The 12,473-nt window shown below is 37.0% G+C and overlaps 2 protein-coding genes across 2 annotated transcripts in view; both read right to left on the bottom strand.

Annotated features, from left to right (window-relative positions):
- Positions 1–4,620, bottom strand: part of LOC107592955 (potassium channel subfamily K member 2-like) — a 24,217-nt gene extending 19,597 nt beyond the window's left edge. The window contains exons 1-2 of the mRNA XM_016282542.1: positions 4,563–4,620; positions 228–388 (exon numbers count right to left, since the gene is read on the bottom strand). Coding sequence (XP_016138028.1) covers positions 228–388; positions 4,563–4,620 — 219 coding nt within the window. The remainder of the gene's footprint in view (positions 1–227; positions 389–4,562) is intronic.
- A 2,123-nt stretch (positions 4,621–6,743) lies between these two features.
- On the bottom strand, positions 6,744–12,033 carry LOC107592954 (potassium channel subfamily K member 2-like). Its single transcript, XM_016282541.1, has 2 exons — positions 11,854–12,033; positions 6,744–7,120 (listed from the first exon to the last, which is right to left on the bottom strand). Coding segments are annotated over exons 1-2 (378 nt in total). The 5' UTR covers positions 11,855–12,033.
- Positions 12,034–12,473: the final 440 nt, after the last annotated feature.

The following is a 12,473-nucleotide window of genomic DNA, read 5'->3' as shown; positions in this document are numbered from 1 at the left end:
ATACTTTAGGACCTGTATCTTCAATATAGTCTTCCTTAAGTGTTTTTTTTTGGTTGTTTAAAGCAATAGGACATACTTGTCAACTTTACAATTAGGAATCATCTGTACTCACTTCTGATGGCATGTCTGATGTAAATTACATAAATGTAAAATTATTTTGGACTGACTGTACTAATAGTTAATGTCAATGCATACATATATAGATATAAAAGACTGCTTTAACTCACATCAATCATCCCCTCCACTTTAGCAATTGCCTTTCCGAAGATTGTTCCAAGCTGATCTCCCACTCCTGCCAGCAAGAATCCAAACAGAGGAATTCCCAACAGGGCAAAGATAATACAGAAGATGTGTCCACCCTCTGTGTGAGGTGAGATATTCCCAAATCCTGGAGTGAATAAAGGAAAATAATAACAAAATAAGTACTCAAAATGTATTTGAGAAATTACTTTTTCAGAATTGTACAAATTGTTGTTACCTCTTGAGTCATTGTATTTATTTTAAAACACACATACACACACTCAAGCTGCTTACTACTATAATGTAACTTGATGTGACAAGGTGAGACGTGATGATTAAAAACCCAATTGTGCAATTAAAGAAAAAACAAAAATATCTCCAAAACATGAAGATACTAAACAGTTGCTGAAAATCTTGAAATACAAATAGTATTGTTGAAGTTTTCGTCTTGGTGCCACAACGGTTGTTTTAATAATATAAATTATTAAGATAATAAAAAGGTAAGATCTTAAAAAAAAATTTTTTTCTCATTAATATCTTTATTAATGTGGTGAAAAGCTGTGTAATTAGTGAAATGACTGTACATCATGCCTTACATATCTGTCTTGTCTGAACTTCGTCTAGATTCAAAGCAGTTTGTTAGGAACTTCTTTTCATAAGCTTTGTATTAAAAAAACTAAGAAAATATTCAACTCAAATCAATATTTCATGTCTAATTATTTACTTAAAAACATCACCGGGCCCACTCAACGTTTTAATCATACGCTAGATTTAATGATATTGCATGGAATCAATCTAACTGATATAGATATCGTACTTCAGCATCGTGCATGCTGCGTATTACTGATATTAACTATATGGCTGCTTTCTGTACCCATAAATACACATGAACTAGACAAAATGACTAGCAACATGGGCACTATCTTCTCTAATACATTAGAAGCTGTTGCCCCCATCAAATTGAAAAAGGTTAGAGAAAACCGTACCAGCAATACACCTGAACCAGCTAATCGAGGTGTTCAGGGCTACTTAATTACAGACAGGTGTGTTGAAACAGGGTTGGAACTTAAGCCTGCGGACGGTAGCTCTCCAGGAGCAGGGTTGGAGAACTTTACTTTTTTAATTGGTTGCTTTAATTGCTGCTTGCAGCTATATTTAAAGACTGTGTTTTTTATTTTACTTCATCACTGTGTGCTTTACTACAGCCACTGTATTTGACAAAATAATCTTTTCAAGATTTGATAAGAAAAAAATAGGAATACCTAAGGAGTCTCCATGTGACACAGTTCATGAAATACAGCCAAAAAACAACATTTCAGTCCAGTTCATGGACCTTTCATAGCGTGTAATGGCCAACATTTTCAGAATTTTACAATTTATTGTAAAATTACAATTATAATTTATTGTAATTACAAAATGACCATTTATCTGTCGAAAAGCAGAAAACTAAAAATATAAGTATGAGAATAAACCAAACATTGCTTGGTCGTGGTTATGGGTTCCAGACAGAGGCGTCACTATGTTTTTGCTCTCTTTGTCCTTACTGTAAATTTTTCATAAGTAAGATAAATACAATCAGTTTCCAGCTGTCCCATGCAGGAGCAGTAACCTAACCTGTGTGCTTTGAGCAAATTCAGCCAAAAGCCCTATTCGAACGGGACTAGTTTTCCAGGGTGGTGTTAGAGAAATTAGTGTTTCACAAACATACTTTGTTATTTTAATCAAATGCGAATTTGCCAAGTCTGTGTATTTCTCACTAAAAATTCGGACAGTAATTGCTTCTCATGTGGATGTCTGTAAAAATAAATTGACATGGCACCTCAGTGATAAAACTCATGGATTTGGATGGTGACTTTTATTCACAGTGGAGAAGCGAGTTCTGTGATCTTACGAACCTGGGAACACGCTGCTCACGTGGCCAGTCGCATGATTGTCTGCTGTACATAAAATGTCATATGCTTGGAATAATGAGAATAAATTCACATTTAATAGTATCCTATTTATTATTTGATTAATAATTCTCCTGTTAAAAAAAATGAGAAAATAGACGCGCTATAGTTGAAATGGTTTTCGGTCTTGCATTTTATTTCTCAAAATGATGGATGTCATTAAAAACGTGGAGACAGAAATAACTTAATGCAACCTCTTATTTAGATATGGTAAACATAAGCGATAAGGTAAAGCTGCTTGGTTTATATTTGTATGCATGCAATTGTTATACATATTTTAAAATGTATTTCATAGGCTACCTCTTGCTGCCATAATAATGACCCCATTTCAAATGTTTACGTGCTTTTCTTCTTTCTGTTCTCAACAGCTCCTACTCGCTATGAAATAATGTGCTTCTAAATAGTTTCCAGCATTTCAGCATTTTTTTGTCAGTAATAAATATGCATGCAAATTACAGCAAAGCGTGTACGGTTACCATACGGTGTTCAGCAGTGGTCAAAAAGGATTTAAACAGTTAATTTTGAATCAGTTTCTTCTTGTAAACTCAGAGATGTGAATTCGGACGGCAATTACATTACAACATGACCTTGAGGTTTGTCAAAAAAACAGTAGGTAATTCGGCCGGGATTTTTGCGTGGGTGGTTAGAGAAAACACCGGCATTCTGACGGACGGCAATAAAATCACAGGCTAACCCCTGTAATTGCTGAAAATAGCTTACATCAGCATGAGAAACAATTACCATCAGAATCGGGCTTATCTCTAAAAATTCCAGAGCAAATGACTTACTCTGAGAAATCTAATCCCATCTAAATGGCTGATATTGTATTATCTCAGCGCTGTGTGTTTTTTGGCCTACGTGAGCTACCATTTGCGCACCAATCTAGCAATCTGCCACTTCCAATCTACCAATCTTCCACTTCCAATCTACCAATCTTCCACTTCCAATCTACCAATCTTCCACATTTCACTATGAATGGTATCCAACGAAAAAAATAAAATAATAAAATGAATAAGGAGGGATAAAATCGTGGAAACTGCTAAGACCGGCCAATGTAACATCAGCTTCAGGTAAGACACTTGTCTAGATTTCTCTGCTTACTTACATGGGTTTATTATAAGCAGCCACTTCTATAAACTCATTTAAAAGTCTATTTAAATAATGTTTTTATAATAAATTACAATTATATTAATACATAGTTCATTAGACAGATACACCATACGTGATGCACACAAGCACATCACGTCTAGAAAACACACCCACCTCAGTAATAAGCACGGAGATGTTAGTCCCGTCCACAGGTGTGGCATATCAAGATGCTGATTAGACAGCATGATTATTGCACAGGTGTGCCTTAGGCTGACCACAATAAAAGGCCACTCTAAAATGGTCAGTTTTATCACACAGCACAATGCCATATGACTATAGAACACAAAAAGATCTGTGCGCTTTCTTAGGCCTGGGACACACCAGATGGTTTTCAAATCTTAACCTATTTTAAAACTGTGGGAGGCCACAGACATAATGACAGTTTCAACCGATTTTTAGCATCATAACCTTGTGAACGCACACACTATAGATAATTCAGCTGGGACACGAGATCACGAGACGAGATCTCATGGAGATTCGCGAGATCAAACGTGACGTGAGAAGAAAAACAAATGGAGGACAATCAACATCGTAAGCTGGCTCTCCTGGAGCGTGTCTTTTCAAAGAAAAACAAAGGAGAAAAAAAAGAATATGGCCGATCTTCTTTCTCAGTACTCCACTTTCGTGGTATGTTTGTGGCTGCCAAGTTTCAGCTACAGCAGCACACAACATCTGGTAAGTGACACTTGGTCGCTCTCATTGGCTATCTTGTGTATCGCGTCAGAGGCCACCCAATCAAGAGTCGTAAATATCAAACATGGGGGCTTCGACGCGATCAGAAGCAGTAAACTAATTGTAATGACACCACACAATTGAGGATTTTTTGGACAAAAAGTCAGTTGCGACATGCCTCACATTGGGCCACAATTTATATTTTTTGAAGTTATAACCATATGAATGTAATATGACATGAAACCCTGCGATCATGGACAGGTATCTGAAGTTACTTTATATGAATATAAAAGGTATCTGACACGAAACTCCTGCGATCAGAGCAGGTATCTGAAGTTATAACAGTATGAATGTAATCTGACATGAAACCCCTGGGTACTGGCCCAGGATGGCTGCTAGTGCCGGTCTCAGGCTGACAGGCATACTCTGCTCTCTGAATCCAAAGCATCTGTCTGAAGCATCTGCAAAAGAACAGTGTTTCAAGGTTTTTTTTTTTTTTTTTGGTTTGTTGATGTCCCTCCTGCAACATTTTTTCAAAAAATATTCCAATACTGTCTGCAGTGTTGTCTTCTGGAACAAATTCCAAGGCAATTTGACTGAACTTTCCCATTTTTGAGGTAGTGAATGGTTAAGTTTATGTATGGATCACTGCCTTCAGAAGTCAGTAGCTACTGCATGCCATTTTCATTGGGCCACATGCTTGCCAACTTCCAATTTTAGACTGTTTTGTTTGGGTATCTCTGTCTTTGACCACTTCTGTGTGGGAAATTTGTACAGTGGAACTGCAGTTTTCATCAGTTTTTGCTACTGTGTAAATGGGTATCATGTCCTATGGCCTGACTGATTTATTTTGCTCAGTGAGATAAGGGTCCATATGGAGCCTGATGATGAAATACTTCTTGGCTCATTGGCTTAACATTGACTTCAGCTGTTCAGACCATTAGAATCCGCTGTTGCTGCACAACAATCAACACAATATGTAGCCAAATACACATCACTCATGTCTTGATTTAGAGTGTCATGAGTCATGACATTACTTAAGTACAGGTTGTTACCCAAATAATTGTATTGTCAGTGCAACAACAGTATTGTATTGCTTTTTTTCCTGGATATTATAGATATAATATAGATAGGCATTACCTACATATTTAAAAACAGTTCACTCACTATGTGCCAATGTACAATTGTATTGTGTTCCATCTTGAACTTGATATCATTACTCTGCCACACTGCCATTATTAATTACACAGCTTAGTATTAGCTGATTAACAGTATTTTAAACTTTAGCATAGTAAGTTGAGTTTTAGCTAATTCTTCAACTACTGTACATGCAAGCAAGTTGCAGATTATATGCAAACAGCAACACATTGTTTTTGTGTATGTCATTCAGCTCATGGTTTCTAAGAGCCATGTCTATTTGGTATTCAAAAATGCAGAAAATTTAGAAGTACAGCATCATAACTTACCATTTTTTTATTGATTTGTACTGAATGATTGTTGTGAAGACTAGCAAACAACTTTAAAGTTATCCTTTGCTTCAATGCCACTTTCTATCCACATCTCTTACACAAAAGGAAATTTTCTTCAACCACCCTTGCCTTTGCGTTCTGTGTTTGTGAGTGCTACTCGTTCTCTGTGTGTTGGCTCAAGCTCCTACTGTGGATTATCTCCTGTATTTCGTGATTAAATAATTTTAAATGTTTCCTCGTGATTCCAGCGTGTTCCCTCAACAGCGTTGTAGCGTCTGGACCAATCAAACACACAATATATATTTTGTTAGCTATATTTAACAAATACTCTGTAACACCCCTCAGTTAACAAGCCATATGAGGTCCTATGGACCCTTCCCCCGAAATGTTTACTGTGTTAAGCTTTAACCCTTTCCTATACAAACTGTAAACTGACCAGTTTAAGTGTTTATGTAGTACGTTAGACTAGTTTAAATGTTTATGTAGTTAATAAAGTCTTACTTGTATCACACTTGACGTTGTTCATTGTTTGCTCATAACTGGAGTCACTTAATCATGCAGATTTATGCTACAAGCTCTGTGTACAATTGTGCAGTAACAAAGTTATTTCCCTTAACCAGGAAATTAACGTTCATAGAATTGGCAGACAGTTGACCCTGAGAGGTCAAGTAAATATCTACAGCTGATCTAAATATTTATAATTAATTATAACTAGTTATGATTAATTATTCATATTTCCCCATGAGCTGATTCGCTACAGCGTGATGTGACACCTTCCATCAAGTAAGCAGAACCGCAAATGCAAAATATTATTGCTCTTATTTTAATCAACAAAATTTCATTCACATGCATGCAGTATTGACAAGTTTCCTTGATTGTAATGGAAGCAATCTAGCATAGAGTCTTGATCCTGATGCTGGTTTGACAGAAAGCAAAATTTCAGTGCCTGGGTCTATAACAGAAGGCAAAGCTGTGTCTTCCTCCCATTCTCCCTCCCTCCCATTATTTGCAAATGTGCAAAGATCAGCATAAGTTTTCATGAACTGAACAGGATCAGATAGGGCAATACAATTGTATGATAGCAGTTGCTATCCCACAGATAGCAGTGCTCTGAGTGCAATTTTTTTTAAGTGTTCTTTTTCTTAAATGTTATTTTAATCAATAAAAGTAAATCAAATGTTCTTATTTTAAAGATGAAAATAAGTAAAAAGAGCCCAGCATCAAGTCAGTGTAACCTGACATTTGGGACAGATAAATAAGAAACCTAAAATGTGTAGCCCAACATGCGTTTTGTCCAATATTTGGTTTGTGTGCATATCAGCTGTTTCACCTTAACAAAGTTTTCCAGTTCTGATGAATTGACGCATGGATGCTGCTCAAGGAATTCCAGTTTTTCCACCAGGATGGCCAGTTTCTGGGATGTCTCATGAGGCTGCTCCAGCTCTTTAAACACAGTTGCTCCGAGAATTAAGTACAGCACCACTAGCAGGAAGACGCTCAACACTGTTTTCCAGCGCATTACAGTCACACGAGGCTCAAAGTCATCTGGAGACTTCAGCAGCACAGGCGGAGCCGAGAACGACAGACGTGGTTTGGAGTTGTGAGTGGCTGTTTTAGGATCAAGGAGGTCGGGAGCAGCCACTAATAAACAGAAAAGGAAAGCAAGAAAGAAACAATCAAAAAGCATGATATAAGATTATACACACGTTCGCATCAGTAGTCCAGCATAATTTACTGATAAACCGAATTTGTATGCGCTCTTATTTCAAGTCTTTAAAATTGCACAGAATAAAACTGTAATATCAAACTGAGTGAATGCACTAACTGTGTTACATACATTTAACTGTGTTTAACATATAATTAAACTTTACTTTTATGCATTTAGCAGACACTTGTACTCAAAGCAATTTATAGGGCAGTTCATGCACTTTCTCAAACTCTGCGATGGATTAACAATGATTAAAAATAGCATTTTCAATTCCAGGTAAATTGCCATAGATTGCTCCACCTATAGTACGATCTTCAAAAAAAAAATTTTGGCGTGCATCTTTAGAATTATATGCTGCATGTGCTCGCCTAATTTTGTGAGTTTCCATCCAGGAATTACAGGGTTTTGGGTATATTTGGCCATGCCTATTTTTTAAATGACCCTGTTACAGCTAACCAAATTGAAAAGTTCAACATTTTTTGATAAGTATCGACCTAGAGAGTCAAGAGAATTGTACTCCAGGGGTTTTCTTGAGGTTAAGCAAAAAACCTAGGACTTGTTCGCAAAAGTAGTTGTTTTTAAATAATATTGAATAATTGACAAACGATTTGATTACCAGCAGTGGTTCTTGAGGCAAAGTTGTTCAGAGTGAGGAGATCTATCATATGATATGAATACTGTGTGTATGTGTGAAAATAAACAATTGTTTACACACTTGAAAAATGCAATATTGCTCCCAGTGGCCGATTTCTTTCAAATTTCTCACAGACCTTTAGGGCTGTGAGTCAAAAAGGGCCACAAAGTTTCGTTCTGATCGGCCTCCATTAACCCCGTCTAATAGGTGCTCAAATTTCATTGGTCAAATGTGCTCATCGACAGCCATGGCACTTTGGACACAGACATTGCAGCTGTGTCCCAATTAAAAGACCGCATCCTTCAGAGGACGGGTCCTTCGAAGGATGCGGCCGACACGGCCTTCGAAGGACGCTCCGAGTCTAGCCTTCTCAGAATTTCCTGATTGCGCCAGCAGGTCTTCCCGATTAATGCTCCTGTCGCGTGGCAATGGTGAGAGAAGAGAGCTGCCATCCTGAGATTTGTCAATGAAACTGAAAATAACTATGGAGCCTGAATTGTTAGTTTTTGACTGTATTTATTATACCTTATACTGGAGGAAATGCTGGTGATGGTTCACCCCCGGCAGTGCCAGGTGGTGTATTTCAGGCTTAGCCAAGACCATGCAGGTAACTTAGGGATCCCAAATTCAGAAAAGTAGGCCTATATATATATATAAAAGTGTTTAACACTTTTTTTTATTTGTCATTTTCTGTTTCAAGAATGAGGTCCAAGGTTAAGAAGCTATTAGTTATTTAAATGTAATTTTTTTTTTGATCACGTCTCAGGTAGATTGCATGTTTTCTTGCGCGCTGGAAGTTGGACTCGTGAAAAAATTTTTTTTCTCTCAATCTTATGTATTGTTCATTTAATTTTTGTTGTTTTTTATGATGTTGAATTGAAGCAAATTTCTGTCATTTAGAAATTATAAGTTGCTTTGCAAAAATAAACAATGTTTATAATTATTTCTTGTCTTTTATTTACAAGTTTCAACTTATTATACAAAAATAAAACAGTGCACAGAAATTACTTTATTTACAAATAACTAATCAAATTACAAAAGTAATGTACAGAACAACTTTCATTTCTTTTTTAAGTTTCCCAGCAGCCCCATTTTCTCCAGAACTGTCCTAAAACAAGACAAAAGGAAAGACTTATGAAAATTATTAAGACAGGACTGCAAAATATGACACAGCAGGACATGCATACAAAATACTCCAGAAATCATATTTCTGGATCATCAAGTTTGCTTAGAAAGTTTTGCGGACATATCTTGCATGACAGCGCTAAAATAATAACAACGACAATAATAATAATAATAATAAAATAAAAATACAAGTGAAAAAAATACAAGCTATTTCAGTACATTCAAACACAATACTTACATTTATAGAACTAAGTGTATTTGTCGGCCGCCACAGAACCGTCACCCACTTTGTTTGAATAAAAACCCCGTCTTCACTGGCGCGCTATGAATTCTGGGAAAAAGATAGGCTGCGAAGGATCCATCAGATGTATCCTTCATTTGCCGGAGAAACGGAGGATGCATTTGAAGTCGTGTTCGAATTGCGGCAGCCTTCGTCGCGCAACGGTGACGCAATCGGCCTTCAAATGCAGCCTTCGGAGGATGCATCGTGAATTGGGACAGTCCTCGTCGCGCCGCTGTGACACAATCGGCCTTCAAATGCAGCCTTCATAGGACGCTGTGTTTGAATTGGGACAGCCTTCGTCGAGCTGCCGTGACGTAATCGGCCTTCAAATGGGTCCTTCAAAGGACGTAGCCTATGAATTGGGACACAGCTATGATGTGAATTTCGGACCAACAGATGAATAGTTATAGCCATTTTTATGTTTTTGTCCTATTTATAGCGCCATGCAGTGGCCAAACTCCATGGTTTTTGTCATGTGACCTCAGATTGAGGTCTTACATATGCGGATTCGCGTTTGGTGTAAATGTTTTATTCCACTGAAAACTTCAGGAATTTTTGGAAAAGTGGCCCTGCTTCTTTCAAGCATTTACCTTTGTGATGGCGAGTCAAAAACTTGAAGTGTTTTTATAATTATTGATATTTACTCTCCAGAGAATTTTTCTGTGGTGGTTTGGTTCCGATCTGCAAAAATCCTAGGACTAGTTCCAAAAGTAGTTTAAAAAAAAAAAATCAAAAATAGCCAAAAAGTTTGCTAGGGCGGAGATCGGAGATTGGAGATCGAATCTGTCACGTCTGTTTTTTTCTTCTTGAGCCAACCAAGGATTCTGCATCTAGCAGTTTAGGAATTATGAGTGATTTCATACTTTCGATAGTGCCCCATCAGGCCGCTTCGGGGCAAGCCTTGATGACGTTGTAGACGGGGAGGGTACTACCATCCAGTTTCAGGTCTCTAAGCCTTATGGTTTGGTCTGCACGATCACTTTTAGGTCAGAATCTTTGAAAATCTTAACAATTATAATAGGGTTTCAGCGCTCTGAGCTTGAACACATAATAATAATAAATTCACATTTCTCCGATTGGCTTGAGTTTAATTAAATGTTTCACATATTTATTTTTCTGTCTCTGAAAGTAATGATTTTTTTGATTTTTGATTTACTTGCAGGCACTCATTTGGTCTGGCAATTATAATTACCAACACTTCTGTCATTAAAGTGCTTTACAGTCAGCAGCATGTGTTTCTTTCTCCCCAGCATCACTCCAATCCTGTGTTCCCATGTGTGAGTTATGTGGGGGTTGAATTTACTTGTACAACCATTCTTATAAAGGTGCTGCATGTATGTTAAAAATACATTTCTGCTGTTCTAGAAAAGCACTGAAACCACTCACAGATAAGTCCACCTTCATTAATGTGGCTAACAAAACTTGTAAATTACTGTACATGTGGGACTAGTTTGACCTTACAGTATTTTCCCTTAACTAACACACACATGCATGGTTCATTCTGACCATTTAGTAAAACAGAGTTCAGATTGTATTCATTCTAAAAGGGATATTCTGGGTTCAGTACAAGTTAAGAACAATTGACAGCATGTGGGGCATAATGTTGAGACTACCACAAAAAAGCAAAAAATCAGAGAAGCACTTACAATTATGGTACCGATCTTTAAATGTTGAAATACTCACCATTTTAATAAAACAGCCACAAGACTAAACTAGTATGCATGCTAACCCGATTTAGTGTTAATCTAGTAGGAACTAACTTATTCTGTGTAAAGTTCCATTTTTACAGATCCATTGCCTTGACAAAGATATGCCTTAAACCCCATGACTTTAAAAATGACGATAAAAACAACTTTATGCCTTAAATAATACACAAGTTTTAACATTAATATAAGTGCTTTTATGAACGTATAAGCTTTACATTTTACTTGTAAAAAAAAAAAAAAGGAGGGATGAGGTAAAATTATTTTATGGTAATCAATATTAACAAATAATCAACAATTAACAAATGCTGTCGATTGTACAAGTTAAGTGCTTATTTTTTTATTAAAACCTAAACAATCCTTTATTGTTCTTAACTGCAATTCATATTGTAAATTATGTGTAAGATATCAAATATGAATGTAAAAATGATTTAAAATGAACTGCACCTAATCATTTTTTTTAAGTTGTCTATTAAGAGACATCTCCCCCGCCCCAGAAAATCTCAGTCTCAACTCAAAACAACTTATCTGTATTCAGTTATGTCCTATTCATATAAACACTATTGTTAAACAGTTAACATAAGCAATATTCAGGTGATATGAAATGATATGATACGAGCGTATGCATGTATTACGCAGTTTGGCATACGCAACACATTTATAATTTATGAACATTTCTGTGGGCTGCAGGGCTTTCTCTCTTCTCCCATGTGACTGCTCTGCCTTTTGATCTAGGGAAATTATTCACGGATACGTCGATCCTTTAATATTCATCTATAGGATGTCGTTTATTCCTGCCAGATCTAAACGCGCATCCTCTCTCTCTCTCTCTCTCTCTCATACACACATATGCACACGCACGCATAATAAAACACATCCGTTGTATTTAAAGCCGGTTGTGGTTCTGTTTATGTAACTTACTTCTTCAGTCCTCTTCTCATCGACGCTCGCGTTACCGTGTGGTTGCAGAGGTTCGGTTCAATTTCCCCAACTCCATTTCTTCTGATCCGTGTTAGGGTTGTTTTTCTCTCCGCAAACGTGCAGCTTGTTGAATGAGTGAAAGCGGAGGGAACTGAATCGCAGCCTCCTCTAAATCACAGACTCCAATGACGCAAGACGCGCGAGAGTGGTTCGGGATCTTAATAGTAAGTAAAGGTAGTAGGTTCCCTGATAGCACACATAGACTACATCACGGAGACATGTATTTGACGTCTGCATTTACATCTGCAAGTTTGCTATCAGATGTCAGACGTTTAGAAGATGTCTTTAAAGGGGTCATATAATGCGATTTCTATTTTTCCTTTTCTTTAATGTGTTATGTAGCTGTTTGTGGATGTATATGATTTGCAGAGTTACACAGCTCAAAGTCTCCCACAAAAGGATTTATTCTATCTAAAAGAGAAGGCTGATCCAAACCGGGCTAAAAAAAACGCCCCCACATGTCTATGTCACAATGTGGAAATATTTGCGTAATGCCGCCCAAATGTTCACGCAAAGAAAGAAGGCGTGGTTTCAGGAACCGCAGTAGTGTTGATGCAGCC

Source organism: Sinocyclocheilus grahami, unplaced genomic scaffold, assembly GCF_001515645.1.
Source record: "Sinocyclocheilus grahami isolate Dianchi unplaced genomic scaffold, SAMN03320097.WGS_v1.1 scaffold161.1, whole genome shotgun sequence".
NCBI classification, from domain to species: Eukaryota; Metazoa; Chordata; class Actinopteri; order Cypriniformes; family Cyprinidae; genus Sinocyclocheilus; species Sinocyclocheilus grahami.
The sequence above is the reverse complement of the archived record's forward strand: the minus strand, read 5'-3'. Positions and strand labels throughout refer to the sequence as shown.